This window comes from Liolophura sinensis, chromosome 13 (assembly GCF_032854445.1).
Source record: "Liolophura sinensis isolate JHLJ2023 chromosome 13, CUHK_Ljap_v2, whole genome shotgun sequence".
NCBI lineage: Eukaryota > Metazoa > Mollusca > Polyplacophora > Chitonida > Chitonidae > Liolophura > Liolophura sinensis.
The window spans coordinates 14,882,934-14,900,328 of record NC_088307.1 but is presented as its reverse complement, the minus strand read 5'-3'; the positions used below and the strand labels follow the sequence as shown (position 1 = coordinate 14,900,328).

Here is a 17,395-nt window from a genome sequence, read left to right as displayed (position 1 = left end):
TGGAAAATTTTACACCATTATTTTATAGCTAAACAAAGACCTAGACTGAAGCCACAACTATTCTGTATTCAGAAAACTGAATTTAATATTTTAAGTAACAATCTCTGAAAAAGAGGGTCCATTTACCAGATTTACCAGCGTCCTGGTTATGGTACTAAGTGTTACTCTCTCATTTTGTGGGACACTTTTACTGTGTCCAGTAACTCAAATGAACCTGAATTTACCAATGTGATAAAAAATGAAAACAATCTTTTCAATCGTCAGCTTTTGTTAGATAGATTTATTGGACATTCAACAGAAGAGGGGTGTACGGGTGTAGCAGTTGTTCACCTGTGAAATGTGTCGGTGTTGTTGCAAATATATTCAACAATAACCTTGTTGAATACACTTCGGATTGGAAACATTCCTTTCGATTTCAAAACAGGGACAACATCGAGGAAAACATTGTGAAGCATCCAGGAGGATGCTATATTCAAAGAGTTTCAAGTTGTATGATATAGAATTAAATTGTCCGTTTCAGTGAACAGATAATGCTGCGTGACATTAAGTTCTGGTATTCAGTGTATATATTTGATATATCAGAGACATGCTATATTTCCCTGGATTCTACCAAATTGTTTTAAGTTTACGCTTGTTTAAATGTCTGTCTCAGTGTTTATGCGACAGGAATGTGAACTTTCTAACGGTATATGTATAGTGTAAGTGTGCGCGCGCGCGCGTTTTATTTTCAGGATATTTGGGTCAGTATATAGACAGTCAATCAAACAAGACAACTTAATGTGCCTTTTAGATTATTTGTTTATTTCAGTGGTGGTTAACACCGGGTTCACGAATTTTGTTAAAAAAAGCAAACACTATAAGTTACGTTTTAACTTACATTTCAACTGAACTAAATAATGTACACACGCAAAATGTATGATAAACAGAGAATGTGGAGACTCTCCATGATTTTTTTTTTTTTAGGAAATTGATTCACTTCGTTTAGAACATGTCACTGGCACATTCCCTTGCTAAGTATAACGTATCAAATATTGCCAACGTAAACGTAATATACACGAAGAATTCAGAAGCGTCGGTTAAATTGGAAAACATTCGTGTCGTTTTTTTAATAATCCTAAAATCAAGTCCGATATTTATATTAACTGGGTGTGAAAAGGCCGAACACACAGTGTGCGGCTATTCTGCCGCGCCGAATGGCGACCCGAAGCTATGACCAGGTGACTAATTTCACTGGTTTTAATTGAGCTGGGTGTAATCTCAGTACTGCCCGTGAGTGGAACTGTACATAAACGACACGCAGATAGCCTCTTGAGGGCAACAGTACTCGTCAGCCTACATCCACGAGGGGAACGGAAGTACATCCACCAGGAGAACGGACATCCATCAGGAGGACGGTGTAGTGCGCATGACCACTCATATAGCGCGAAACGAACAAGTTACATGTTCCGTTCTGCTCATGGATGTCCGTTCTCCTCGTGGACGTTCTGCTCAAGGATGTAGGCTGCCCAGTGCTACTCCTTGAAGGGGCATTATCAAGTTGGGAGTTCCCCTGCCGTCCAACAAGGGAAGATGGGGAAGCTGAGCGCTTTCACTCTGACGTTCTCCAAGCCGGAGAGGGTGTATACAGCGGGCGAACTCATAGCTGGGAACGTTGTAGTTCAGCTTAACGAAAAGATGCGAATGAGAGGTAGGTCAGTTCGCTTGTGGGCAGTTGTAAACTTGAGGTTTCTCCTATGGTCATACGGTATGTGGTAAAAGCAATGGCGTCAGTTTTACACCTCTTCTTGTCAGTTCGAATGTTTGCTGGGTCGTGGACTAGAAATACTCCATATGATCGTAACTGAAGCCGATTATTGTACAATAAAAGTGCGATCCCCTCGGCTAGGGATTGCTGATGGAGAAAATAACAGGTAGGGAACGCTATAGAAGCTTCAAATGCGGACAGGGAAGTACCAATGATTTTGTGAATGGACCTCTGTTAGACGTTGTTTCGTTAGCACACAACGTCTAATTCATTAGACTAGTGCCTATATGTATGTGTTTATTTATTTGACTTGATTGGTGTTTTGCACAGTACCGCTACTGCTACGGTGGCCAGCTCATGATGGCTACGACCATCCGCAGGCTGGTACCTTCCCATGTATGGTGGAAGAGGAAGCAAGGATAAGCAGGACTTGAACTCACAGCGGCCAAATTGGTGAGATACTCCAGGAACATTGTGCCTTGTTGGCGTGCTCACCACCTCAGCCACGGAAGCCTCCCCCTGTTTGTTCTGGAGCCTGCACATGTAATAAAAATAGCTCTTAATGTCTTAGTAAATCAAGGCCTCACTGGTTAGCTGTGCTTGACTGGTTATAGGCCTGTATCCTCAACATTGGCTGGAGGGCCAACAATCATGCGTAAGTTGTTCCCTAACATGTTAGTCTATAGTAACCTACTCAATGTGGTGAGTGGGCCTCTCACAACTGCATATTGTTTCGAGTTTGACCTGGGAATTTTAGATGACTCCACTTTCCTGGATTATTATGCCTAATCGTCATGGTTACAGGGATTCTGCTTGTGAGAGCTGGGCTTATCCTGCTGATCATTTTCTAGCTGGCCTCGGACCCCCATTAATTTTCCATAAGCGACAATGTTAACGTCTAGCGCTGTAGCTCAGTTCCAAACATTCCGTGGCCAATAAGCTTTGGTGCATACCTGGCCCAGCCTGTGAAAAAGAAGCCATAAAAATCTTGACATAGGTTGACCGTCAAAATCAGCCAAGGGAGTGGAGGACGGCATCCGACTGGTTGAGCCACTGTGGGAGGTCGAACGGTTAGCAGACCCCACGCACCTTAGTAGATCCCAGTTCAAGAAATGTAACCAGGCTAAGTTCAGTGATGCCATGTTCGAAGGACAGGGCCGAACGAGGGAAGCCAGGAAGAAAGCACAGAAGGTGTTGAGTCAGATGTTAAGGCCAGGTGTAGCTTGATATTTTCTCAACTTATGTCTGAGCACATTGGTGACATGAGGAAAATAAAAACTTACCTACCCAGGGTTGTGGATGCAACGGTCAGGTGTTATGGTGGGGACTGTTCCAAATGCCGCAGGAACAGTGTGGTTTGCTCTGGAGGGGAAACCAGCAGCTGGTGGGAGAGGTCCCTGTTTTTATCCACCAGTAAACTCTGCCCTTTCAACATGGATGACAACGACAGGAAACTACTGACCGAAGTACTGCACATGAGGTTGAGCGAGACAGCCGCCACCAGTCTCAGGATGAACACCAGCACTCAAAAGTGTGAAGCTGTCAACAGATCACTCAGCGTCTCCTTGCCCAAGAATGTAAACTACAGCAGAAATATGGAGGGAAGGGCGGCGTTCACAATCCACAGACTTAACAATGACCAGGACAAGTCCACGGCTGCCAAACTCCAAGCTGTCGGCGCCAGTATTTCACCTAGGAGCGAGAAAACAGTACAACAGATTGAAAGGGTGAACCAGTACCACAAGGTTTATAAGAAGCGACAGACAGTTAAAGGGAGATCACTCCGCAATACAGCCAGAAAACTTCGAGAGCACATTGAGCACAGGCTTTCAAATCCAGAAGAGAAAACTGACTATGCCAAGGGACAACTGGACAACACCCCAACAGATCACACATACACTAGATATTTGTAACTGCCAGTTTTGTACGTAATTTGTCACTGCTGTTGTTGCTTATGAAATAAATTAAAAAATGATAACAGAAATTGAGCAAAATCTGAAACAATCTGTTATTTATTCCAAGCTTATGTTGTCCACATTTACACAGCGTGTGTTGTGGCACACGTGTGAACAATCAAGCTTGGGATCTAAATGTGACAGCCCCTGTCTGGCCATATAAACAAGTCTACTGATGTGTTTCTTCTTCCATCGATGTGTGACGGGGTCTTTGTAGGAGGCAAGGCCATATCGACCATCCCTCGTCAATGGTCCAGTCCACACTCGACAAGCTCCGTTTTTGCTATAAACACTGAAACTTTTAATTTTTGCAGCAATTTCTGCTCTGAACGTCTCCATTTTCAAGCGTAGGAATACTAGAACGTTGCATGTTGTTCATTTCAGGATGCCTATACACATGCTACCCTACACTGAACAGCATTTTACTGATTTTTCATCAAAATGGATATTTTCAAAAAATAAATAGCCCCAGGAAGCTATAAAACAGCTCAATCAATGCAAAACACATCACAGACATACCCACCAAAAATTATCAGGCTGCTGCAAAATCTAAGCGCATAGTGACATTTTTCACATTTTGGTGACTTCGTCAGTACAGGCCTCGGACCCCCATTAATTTTCCATAAGTGACAATGTTAACATCTAGCGCTGTAGCTCAGTCCCAAACATTCCGTGGCCAATAAGCTTTGGTGCATACCTGGCCCAGCCTGTGAGAAAGAAGCCATAAAAATCTTGACATAGGTTGACCATCAAAATCTGGACCTTTCCATGCCGGCAGCTGGGAGACGTGCCTAGCAACGCCAAGGGGACGTCACTCGCAGCCTCATCACTACCTCACACCTTGTGTCCTCTCACCCATAATTTCAAACTTTCATCAATAAAGCTCATACCTCCTCAAAGTTTAGACAGTTTCCACCATTTTAATACCAAGCATGCACCTGTGCACCAAAAATGGACGCCTGGGAGCAAAAAAAGACTTTTATACCCTAAAATTCACAGAACTACAATCGTCCCTACCGAAAAACGGAAGTTGTAATGGGGGTCTGTGTCCAGCTGGGTAGGCTATCTGATGTACTAATGGCTGAAGAGTCGCACATGTGCACTGATTTCCCATATGGTGAATTGTAGGCTTAGGCAACGTGAAGCCTAACAGGCTCAAATCCAGTCCTGTCAGTGACATGTATGTGGAATCACTAATGTATTTCTGTGTATTTTAGGGTGTGAAGTCTTTTTTCGCTGTTAGCTTGCCATTTTCGGTGTACAGGTGCATGCGTGGTATCAAAATGGTGGAAATTGTCTAGACTTTGGGCAGGGATGAGTTTTAAAGATGGAAGTTTGAAATTCTGGGTGACAGGGAACATGGAGACAGGTGTTGATGCCGCGGCGAGTGACGTTCCTGGGTTGTTGCTAGGCACCCTCCCAGCTGCTAGCATAGGAAGGCCCAGTTTTTGAGAAAGTGAAGCTTTTGATTTTCTCAGCGATTTTGTAGTTTTTGAACAGTGATCAATTGGTTTTATGCAACCTCACGAAAATAGAAAGGTATGGTGTTTAACTTTGTGTGGGAAACTTCATGGATGCATGTAAGTGTGTATACATTTGGTCTACTCTTGTCTTTTCTTTTACAATGTCTTAATTTAGAAAAGATGTTTTCAGAGGAAGAGAAATTACAGTGAAGAACTGTAAAAATATCAAACATTTTGAGTTCCTCTGAGGTCAAACATTCCACACAATACCTTGCCAACACAATACCCTGTCCACACAATACCCTGCTCACCCAATACCCTGCTCACACAATACCTTGCCCACACGATACCCTGCTCACACAATACTCTGCTCACCCAATACCCTGCTCACACAATAACTTGTCCACACAGTACACTGCCCACACAATACCCTGCTCACACAATACTCTGCTCACCCTGTACCCTGGTCACACAATAACTTGTCCACACAGTACCCCGCTCACACGATACCCTGCTCACACAATACTCTGCTCACCCAATACCCTGGTCACACAATAATTTATCCATTCAGTACCCTGCCCACACAATACCCTGCTCACCCAATATTTACTTATTTATTTGACTGGTGTTTTACACTGTACTTAAGAATATTTCACTTATACGACGACTGCCAGCTTATAGTGGGTGGAAACCGGGCAGAGCCCGGGGGAAACCCACACCCATCCGCAGGATACTGGCAAACCTTCCCACGTACGGCCGGAGAGGAAGCCAGCATGAGATGGACTTGAACTCACAGCGACCGCATTGGTGAGAGACTCCTGGGTCATTATGCTGCGCTAGTGCGCTAACCAACTGAGCCATGGAGGCCCCGCTCACATAATACCCTGCCCACACAATACCCTGCTTACACCATACCCTACCCACACAAGTTCCTGGCCACACGATACCCTGCTCACACAATACTCTGCTCACCCAATACCCTGGTCACACAATAATTTATCCATTCAGTACCCTGCCCACACAATACCCTGCTCACCCAATATTTACTTATTTATTTGACTGGTGTTTTACACTGTACTTAAGAATATTTCACTTATACGACGACTGCCAGCTTAAAGTGGGTGGAAACCGGGCAGAGCCCGGGGGAAACCCACACCCATCCGCAGGATACTGGCAAACCTTCCCACGTACGGCCGGAGAGGAAGCCAGCATGAGATGGACTTGAACTCACAGCGACCGCATTGGTGAGAGACTCCTGGGTCATTACGCTGCGCTAGTGCGCTAACCAACTGAGCCATGGAGGCCCCGCTCACATAATACCCTGCCCACACAATACCCTGCTTACACCATACCCTACCCACACAAGTTCCTGGCCACACAATACCCTGTCCACACAATACTATGTGCACACAATACCATGCCCACACAAGCCCCTAATTAATTCCATGCCCACACAACACCATGTCCACACAAGTCCCTACCGACACAATACCCTGCCCACACAAGTCCCTGCCCACACAGTACCCAGTCCACACAATACTCTGCCCACACAATACCTTGTTCACACGAGACCATGTCCACACATTACCCAGCCTACACAATATCCTGCGCACAAAAGTCTCTGTGCACACAATGCGCTGCCCACTCTGCAAAACCTTGCCCACACAATACCCTGCCCACACAATACCCTGTCCACACAAGTCCCTGCCCACACAATACCCTGCCCACACAAGTCTCTATCCACACAATACCCTTTCCACACCATGCCATGCTCACACAATACCCTGCCCACACAATACCCTGCCCACACAAGTTCCTGTCCACATAATACCCTGTCCAGAAAAGTCTCTATCCACACAATACAATCCTCACACAATACCCTGTCCACACAATACCCTACCCACAATATACCCTGCCCAAACAATATCCTGCTCACCCAATACCCTGCTCACCCAATACCCTGGCCACACAAGTTCCTGTCCCCACAATACCCTGTCCACACAATACTAGGCTTACCCTATCACACAAGTTCCTGTCCACACAATACCCCATCCACACAATACTTTGTGTACACAATACCATGCCCACACAAGACCCTAAACAATCCCATGCCCAAACAATACCCAGCCCAAACAAGTCCAAACCCACACAATACCCTGCCAACACAAATCCCTGCCCATACAAGTCTGTGTACACACAAGTCTTTGTCCACACAATATCCTGCCCACCCAATACCGTGCCCACCAAAGACCCGGCCAACACAAGACCCGGCCCACACAAGAGTATATCAGCTCAAGGCTCAGCTCTGCTCACACCAGTCTGTACACAATACCCTGCCTACACAATATTCTGCCTTCACAAGTGCCTGCCCACACAAAACCTTACCTACGCAAAACCCTGCCTACACAAGGCCCTGCCCACACAGATGAACAGACCCTGCACCGTTACCAGCTATGTGTAAGCTGGGAATTAGGCCCACATGGAGAAAGTAATCAGCTTCGAATGAAGTTTGTAAGACGTGGGTATTTTACATCTAGTTACATGTTGTGTATAGTGACCTACACAGCTTTCACTCGGCACAGTTTGACCGAGGAACTGCAGATTGTGGGCACCATTTCCATTATTCCCAGCTTGTTTTTCAGAAATACATGTATAATATGTATAATAAAGGCTATGACACCACAATCAACATCAATTTATCACCAATTTAGCATCGGTGAATAGAGACCTGCAGCAGCCGTGATATTTCATATATCAGGCTCATCTGCAGTTTGTATAGGAGTTACCGGCATAATTTCAGCGATTGATTGCGTCGTCGTCTTTAGATAGATTGCTACATTCACACTGCAACTTGTTGGATACATAATCTAATAACAGCTATCAAAGAAGCAAAATTTGGCTTCTGATATTTTCTGGCGGGACTGGTGTTTCTGACCCTGGAGCCTTAATGACCCTTGACACACTTGACTGACGTTACTTACAATACACTTATTTCTATAAAATAGAATGAACAACGTGAAGCGTGCTGCACGAGTACATGTAGACAAGCGACCTACTGGAGACCCGAGGAAATGACCTGCTTACTTTATAAAGTAAGCTCCTGTCCCCACAAAGAAAAAAAAATAAAAAAAGAAATAATAAAGTAAAGAAATAATATAAATATTATTTCTACATGGCCTGCAGCTAGTTGTGTTACCACCGATTCACACAAGGCTCTGATATCATAGAAGAATATTTCATCACGCGGTGTTCAACGGACGCACATGCGCGAAATAAACCAGTTAATGATTGACTCGGATTACTTGACATCTGGCCCCTTTACCATTTTTTTTTAACCATGTTTTTAAATGGAAATCCTCTCTTCTATGATGGTTGTCAGTTTTGTGGAGTTAGGGAACGGGAGTGCCTGACGCCAAACGTCGATCTTTGGCAAGTTACTGACGATTTCTCCTACATTTGATGTACAGATACCTCTATGCACACCATATTTGTGAAAGGCAAGTTGTCATCAACGAACGTTGGACTGTTTGAACGGCTATATAGACGATTGTCGTCGATCGACGTCAACAACCCCGACTCGCAATGAGAAAGGTGGAATTACTTGTTCAAAGCCGGGTTTAAACTGGTTTAAACCAAAGCCGGAAGCTGTGATTGATTGGCCTGTGCCTTTAACCATATCACCACAACCTACCTTTGACCTTCGAACATTTTGTGGCAACTAACGTGTATGCCCTGATAGAGCTGGTTTTGGTGGATCTGTCTCAGAGGTTTTACATACAGATGAACTATAGGAAATATTGTGGTTGAGGAAAAAATGGGTTAATTGTTCCGTGGGTGAAGAATCTGTTTTTGTATTTGATTTGTCCAAGTGCCGGTACATATACATATCCTTTCTTCTGTTGCAGGTATCCTGATTTCCTTCAAAGGAAACAGCCTCGTTAAGTTTGAAAAGAAGACGTCAGAATCAACCGACACCTATAAAGCAAATGAAGACTACTTGGACCACACGTATACTTTATTTAAACTAGGTAATGGTGGCTTTCACAACAACTTTTAAAACTATTGTGAAATTGATATTCTAGGGTGGAACAGACTTTTAATCTTGGTTAAGTATATTAAAAACAATTTATGTAAACCTTAGGCAATTGACAGGCTTTTCGCGTAGCTTCTTGAGATCACTATATATAGTTTAGAGTGGAAGTAACATCGACAGAGGTCCAAACTCTTTTTCGAGGTACTGAATATTTTAAGACTAAAATATTAAATATATTAAATTATTCCTGACTTTAGAGGTATTACTTACGTCAGCACAGCAACCTGAGAAAAAAAAAATAAGGATTTATGGTGTACAGTACTTTTTCTTTCGGTTGCGATTGCAGCTGATGGTACCAAATATCTGCACCAAGGCGAGCACCGATTCAGCTTTCAGTTTCAGTTGCCACCCGCACTACCCGGTACCTTCGAAGGGGAATTTGGATATGTCAGATATTACGTCAAATGTAGGATAGACAGGCCATGGAAGTTTGATCATTGTGTGAAAGAGGCCTTCAGTGTTCTAGGCAAGCTGGATCTTAATTCTGAACCGGGTGCGGATGTAAGTCACATGCAGACCCAACTAGTATTTAATTCTGGAAGAAAGAGCATTTTCGCATTTTGAATTTGGAAGAAGGCTATTCCATAACACTAGTTTAAGGTTTCTCAAATATAATTGTGAAACATTGGTTTTGAATGAGATCTTGTGATTAGGGACAATTTGACACGGTGAATAGCTGACTGTTTCGATGCCTGGATTCGAAAATAATGGCAAAAAGTTTAATGGGTATACGCAGATCGTTTTTTTTTTTTTTTCGGTTCTTTGTTTTAGCCTATACGTCTTTCTTACAGTTATGCACAGTGCATGAATAACATTTTCGTGCACACTTGTAGATGCCACAGCACCTGGAAGATTCGAAGAATTCGTATAACTGCTGTTGTGTGGAGGACGGTGCTGCAAAATTAACCCTAAACATACCCCGAACAGGCTACGTGCCAGGAGAGTCCATCCCTATCACGGCAGAGGTGTCCAGCAGCGTGCCAGAGATACTCACCTTAACAGTGGAACTTAGACAGGTGAAGCAGAACTACCTTACAGCCTTAAGTTTTTACCCCAGCCATAAGGGAAGGTAGAGAGTGATACCATTTTCCCTCACGCTCTGGACAGTGCTCTGACTAGATTCTGACTTCTCATTTACAGTATCATTCTTTCTTAACATCATGTTGGTTAGCACGCTAGCGCAGCGCAATGACCCAGGAGTCTCTCACCAATGCCGCCGCTGTGAGTTCAAGTCCAGCTCATGCTGGCTTCCTCTCCGGCCGTATGTGGGAAGGTCTGCCAGCAACCTTCGGATGGTCGTGGGTTTCCCCAGGGCTCTGCCCGGTTTCCACCCACCATAATGCTGGCCGCCGTCGTATAAGTGAAATATTCTTGAGTACGGTGTAAAACACAAATCAAATAAATAAATAAATAAATCTTAACATCACTTGCATTAGCGTTAAATATAGATGTAAACCTCGAAGCTGTGAATATATGTATATCGTAGGAATCACCGATACCTAACCTAAATGTAGGTGTTGCGGATATTGCTTCATTTCGGGACAGTATTAATACTACTATGGGAAGGTCTGGCAGAAACCTGCGGATGGTCGTTGGTTTCCCCAGGGCTCTACCTGTTGTCCTCCCACCATAATGCTGGCCGCTGTCGTATAAGTGAAATATTCTTGAGTACGACGTAAACCACCAATCAAATAAATAAATAAATTAATTAATACTACTAGTCATTTTTATGGCCACTTATCCATTTATTCTTTTTTCCTGTTCTAGTATCTCACTTTTAAAGCTGGGAGTCATACAAAAGAGTTGCGGAATGTCGTATCACAATTCGAGCCGGTGAAAATAGCCGGTGACTATTTTGCCAACCAGCAACCACTCCACATCCCGGCCATCCCACCTTCACGGCTTGATGGATGTGACATCATAGATGTCCAGTATGCGCTCAAGGTGAGGTCACCACAACTTTGTCGACCATTTATTGTAACAATAATATCTTTACTTCCAGTATGCGGATGGTCATGGGTAAATACTGGCCACTGTCGTGTAAGTGAAACGTTCTTGGGTATGGCGTAAAACCCTAATAATTAAAATAAATAAATCAAACGATAATTCCATATACATTGAAATACAAGTGTAAACTAGAGGTGTTAGCAGTTAAACGGTCTTCAAAGCCATCTTTCCACATGGGTTTTACGGACTACGTCAGACCAAATCTGTGTTAAGCTCTCTCCACGGCAGATCATTCGAATGGATGAATTCTTTGCTCCGTCCAAAGACCACACGATTTCTAATAAGAGTGAAAAGTAATCTGTGTAAGACAGTGAAGTCTCCATACCAGCAATATGTACCCTGGCGGTCGAGTAGAAATATCGATTGATCGAAATGAAGATGTGTCTCCATTAATATTCACATTTTACACAGGGGCCGCGTGTCGAATACCAAGTGTTGCATTTCCAAAGAAAAAAGTACCTCAGCAATATCTGATGTCACGATTGCCCACAAATAAAGTGTTAATACACTAACCCAATCCCTATCAATGGATTTGATGATTTTTGGTCTCTCTACTCGTTTATTCAGTCAGAGTAAGTTTACAACAACTGCATGTTCATGCATGTTTCCTTCTGGATTACGTTAATTATCCATATGTGAGCTCTTTCAGCAGAGGTAGTAGATGGAAGCTACAGGCCTCTGCATGGATAGAGTATCTGAGAAGAGCTTACACACTACTGGACCGATTTGAAAAAAATTTGCATATACACATGCACATCTGATACCTCGAGTAGTCTTGTCAGTGCATATCAGTTTTTAAGGCAATCGGATTAGTGGGTCTGGGTAAGACTTGTTTTTTTTTAGATTTCCGTATTTTTCCTATATATCGGCTTAGTGGGTCACAACTGGGCTAAGTTTTGTACAACAGCAGTTGGTAATTTGATGATAAAGTTTGTAAAAAGTTAAAAACCGTCAGCTTGGAAGCCTTATGATTTTAGCAAAACTAGTGGGCTTCCAACTTCCTGCATAGATGCCAAATTAAAGCTGTTACTTTTCTTACAGCCATACCGGGTACTCATAACCGTAATACAGTCAAAAAAGTTTGTTTGAACTTTACATGAGGTTAAATGTTTAGATTTCTAGTATACATACATTTCAAGATATCAGTCTTGCAGTAAAGGAAGAACCTCCCATTGCCACATGTACAGTAACACTGTGCCTTTTTCATAAAAATCCATCATGGACGCCAAGTCATGTGACCTACATTATTCAGACTGTTCAATGGGCTTCCAACCAAGATCATAGGTTGATTAAATTTTATTTAAATTCACTCGAACGGTATCCATTACGTTTATGTGTATGAAGAATAATCATGTAAAATCGGAGAAATTTCAGTAGGGCTCCCAATCCGAACGGCTATGTATTCTAAAAATTGAAGATGTACGTGGGAAGGTCTTCAGCAGCCTGCGGATGGTCGTTTGTTTCCCCCGGGCTCTGTCCAGTGTCCTCCCAGCATAATGCTGGCCGTCGTCGTGTGAGGGAAATATACTTGAGTGCGGCTTAAAACATCAGTCAAATAAATAAAAATTGAAATACAGATGCAAGTAAGAAAGAAAGAAGAAAATACATCGACGTAGTATGTTATTTACAACATTATTACAGAACTTCATAGTGTGTGAACTTTTATAGCCAATTCGAGCAATACCGATGGCGACACGAGAATCCATGCAGTCGGGCCAGCTAATTGTGAGTTGCAGTGACGAGAACAGTCTGTCGCTCCACACAGGTGAAAGTAACATTCGAGCTAACCTTTTATGTTTTAAAAACATATCACTGGCAAAAATAAATAAGGCTTGAATTATGTTGAATGGAAACAGTGATTGGTAACTTACAGATATGTCAATTTAAAGTCTGTCTGCATTCAAGTTTACGGGCTTCAGGGTACGGCATGTTGTGGGATATCCCGCGCAGGGGCCTGTAGGCCAGGTCTCGGTCATTGTGGAGCAAATTTTCTGATGTTTGATCGCCAAATTTAACCGTTTTTTCCCCCCGTTTTCGACGTTTTAAACGGCCGGAATTGATCCTGAGGATATTAAACTATCTATCTACAGTTTGGAGGGTCCAGCGTTATGTCTTGTGTCTTCATTTCACGCCATTGAGGAAGCACCATAAATGTGTCGATATTGGGTCCGTCCTTCTATAAGGAGAATGATATGGTTGATGTAATGTTAAAAACGACAAAGAATTGACCAGGTTATGTGCCCGTTGTTGATAAATGCGCTTTCATCTCATTAAGGCTACACCCGCATAACCACTCCTAGTGGAGCTTTTAGGCTTGACGTGTCTACATGTATGTACCGACCATTGCCCCATTGGCGTCTATTGGGTCCCGGCGGGCGTATCTTTAGATTTCGAAATCTTGTTACTTTATTTGTTGAAGTGATTATACAGCTTCAACCCAGAACGACATGTAGGGCACAGGTTTTTCATCCATGGCAAACACACCGCAGATTTTCTCTAATGCTAGTTTTGTTGTCTTCACATCGGGGTCCGAGTAATACCGTTTGTCCTTCGATTTGTGAACTTTGCGAGGTCAAGCCGCTGACCTGTGATCAGTACGGGAATGGGTTGTGCCAAGGACTTTGTACTTGTTGCTGCCTTGGCGCTCAGCACTGAGAGGTTAGAGCAAGGAAACAGAACTGGTTGGCCCAGTGTCGTTATAATGTGTCTGTGTGGGGTGTCATGATACTTCAGTGGTGGCAGCACTTTGGCGGCATGAACTTGCCTTGCCACAAGACAGTATATGTACACACAGCTCATGACTCCTTGTTACCATATGACTAAATAAAAAATACGACGTAAAAACCCCTGTATTCATTCATTCTAACACCTATATGGGAATAGCAAATGTTCGTGTATTTTATATACACCTCAGATTTACTACTTTCCTGCATTTGACCACAACTTTAAGCACCAGTGCAATTTTTAAATAGATTTAATGGAACCAACTGATTTCAGGTAAAAGCGATTGCAGGCTGGTTCGAGGTAAAGTGTAAAGGAAAAATCATTATTGGAACTATCCCTCTCCGTTCAGTGGTGGATGCTTACAGAACTCCGCCTATGCCAGATTTAAACAGCATTGCGTTGGAACCCAGTGCACCTCCCGGTCCATTTCCACCAGCAGTGCATTCTCCACAACCGCCCCCAAATGCTGCAGCGTTTGAGATGCGTAAGTACAAGCTCACACAGTCAGACAGTTTTCTACACCACCTCTTTGTAGGTTTCATTTTCCTACATAGTTACACAGAGTACGTCCCAAAGCAAGTATTATGTTTACCTCCTGGGTATCCTACCGTTTTTTGGAAGTTTCTGACACTAACAGTCATTCAGATTGCATTGTTTATTTTTAGTTACACGAGCTTAGGTAATATATGCAGCAGTAAAAACTGTGGAATTTCTAAATACCACAAGATTGGAAAAAAGTGTACATATGTTGGTGCCACCAATTGTCTTGATAACAATTCTGCTATGACCCCGCTACCAGTATAACCACTCTGCCATGACCCCGCTCCGAGGTTAACCACTCTGCCATGACCCCACTCCAAGGTTAGCCACTCTGCCATTACCCCGCTCCCAGTATAACCACTCTGCCATGACCCCGCTCCCAGTATAACCACTCTGTCATGACCCCGCTCCGAGGTTAACCACTGTGCCATGACCCTGCTCCGAGCTGCCATGACCCCGCTCCGAGGTTAAACACTCTGCCATGACCCCGCTCCGAGGTTAAACACTCTGCCATGACCCCGCTCCAAGGTTAGCCACTCTGCTATGACCCCGCTCCCAGTATAATCACTCTGCCATGACCCCGCTCTCAGTATAACCACTCTGCCGTGACCCTGTTCCCAGTATAACCACTCTGCCATGACCCCGCTCTCAGTATAACCACTCGGCCATGACCCCGCTCCCAGTATAACCACTCTGCCATGACCCCGCTCCAAGGTTAACGACTCGGCCATGACCCCGCTCCCGGTATAATCACTCTGTCATGACCCCGCTCCCAATATACATGTACTTGTATACAAATATAATATGTAAGAATGTGATTTTTCTCTTGTAATTATATAGCCAATGGTTGAATCAAATAAATAAATCAGTCAATCAATCTAACATCTTATATTCCAGCACCCCCGTCGTATGAAGAGTGTGTTTTTGGAACCACAAATATTCGGGACACTGACGACACGGACTTCACTTTCGGTTCTGCGACTTACGCGCCCAAATACACGTACTACAAATGGACTTAAACCCGATCGGAGATACTGGCCTTATATACATCTGGCCTTATATACATCTGGCCTTATATACAACTGGCATCATTTTGAATTCACTGGTTCACTGGTTTTGGACCTTCTCAAAATAAGATTTGCACTTGCGGAATCATCAGTTCTTTTTTTAAATTTATTTACAAGTATTTGTTTGCATTATTTTAAAATTCATATTGTGTTGTAATTGTGAATTTTGCTGTCGCCTTCATTGAAATGAGATCTGATCCTGATATTAGGGCACTTCTGCTGCTTCACATATGGGCGAGAAATGCTTATGTATTGGAGGGATTTTGCCGATACGACATCGCTTGTGTGGTCTCTCTGGCGTATATCCCTCGTACACGGGACTTTCATGTGTGCAGTGTTTAAGTCTGCCACGGTGGTTGTTGACAGTTACGTAATTTACAGTGTACTCCGAGTATCTGTATTATAGTTACCCTTTCAGTTGTCACCACGTACAAGGTGCGTCTAGTGTCAAGTCTTCCCAGTTTAACTAATGCAAGGCTGACATCAGTGGTGATAAATATCATGACCCAGTTATCGTTCCAAAAACATGTAGTTTAAGCAATGCTAAGGTAAATGTTAAGGGTAACATCTTAAGAAATGCGGCATGAATGACCAGGCTTTTGTACACATGTAGGAGGTGTTATGTGCACGACTGCCGTCAGTTTCTAAAAATAGCTTGCCACTGCTTACATATGCTAAGTTCAGGGAGTGCTGTCTGCCTCTACCTTAGAATATTCTAGAATGCGCGCAGTTTGTTTACATCAAGTGTTCAGGAATTTTCTTATTCTGCACAATCCCACCAGGCTATATAAGACCTATGAAAGCACGTCAAGAGGAGAGAACAGAGAACGGAGAGAAAGGAGAATTATTGAGAGCTTGGATGCTTTTGTTGTGTATTACTTTAGTAGGCCAATTGTGCTGAATTTTGGTGTCTCTATAGCCTCTGGCTTTGTTATATCCTATCTCCACCGAGCACTTGTTCAGTCTGAACTTGTATGTTTAATTTGTGCTCTTGTATACACAGTGCTTATTAGTACACGGACCCTGTCTGTGGAATTTTGTGTATTTCGTCATACACTCAGTTATACTGTGGATTTTCCCTCTGGTGAATTTGCTTTAGTATTTGTATAGATACTGCTATCCTTTCTTGTTCAACTTAAGTACTTTAGTATTTGTATAAGTCTTATTATCTGTTCTTGTTAAGCTAATAAATTGTTGTAAAATAAAATCTGCTGGTTTTGGTTACTTTTTTGTGCGGCTAAACTGTCGTGTATTTCGAACAAGCTATCTCTTTATAATACAGGCAGTTTGGGTCGTAACAAATTGGGGGCTTGTTCGGGAAGTGAATTTGAATTGGAATTGAAAGGATTTTGTGTAAGTTGTGTCATTTTTCTAGTCTTTGACTTTGTAGTAAATTTTGCCAGCAGATTTTATTCATCATGTCGGATTTTAAGCCCGACGAGTTTATGGAAGCGCAAGATCAGGATATTTTTGATGTGTTAAATAAGAATGATTTGTATGCTTTAAGCAAGTACCTGAATCTTAATATCAAAAGATCCTTACGCAAGAAAGATATGCAGTTTAGTATTGCTAAGTGTTTGGTAGAATTACAGGAGTTTGATGAAAGTGCATTAGATGCGTACAGGCCTGAGGGCGATGATTCCACTGTAATAAAACTGAAGGAGTTAGAACTGAAGGAAAAGGAAAATGAAAGATTGTTTAAAGAGAAAGAAAAGGAAAAAGAAAGATTGTTTAAGGTAAGTTAAAATGAAAAAGAAAGATTGTTTAAGGAAAGTGAAAATGAAAGGTTGTTCGAATTGGAG

General features: G+C 42.9%; 1 protein-coding gene across 1 annotated transcript; it reads left to right on the top strand.

The window, feature by feature from the left end:
* The first annotated feature begins 1,564 nt into the window (after positions 1 to 1,564).
* Positions 1,565 to 16,798, top strand: LOC135480905 (arrestin domain-containing protein 17-like). Its single transcript, XM_064760834.1, has 7 exons — positions 1,565 to 1,687; positions 9,068 to 9,190; positions 9,542 to 9,756; positions 10,089 to 10,271; positions 11,023 to 11,199; positions 14,260 to 14,470; positions 15,424 to 16,798. Exons 1-7 carry the CDS (start codon positions 1,570 to 1,572, stop codon positions 15,543 to 15,545), a joined length of 1,149 nt encoding a protein of 382 aa, XP_064616904.1. The 5' UTR covers positions 1,565 to 1,569; the 3' UTR covers positions 15,546 to 16,798.
* Positions 16,799 to 17,395: the final 597 nt, after the last annotated feature.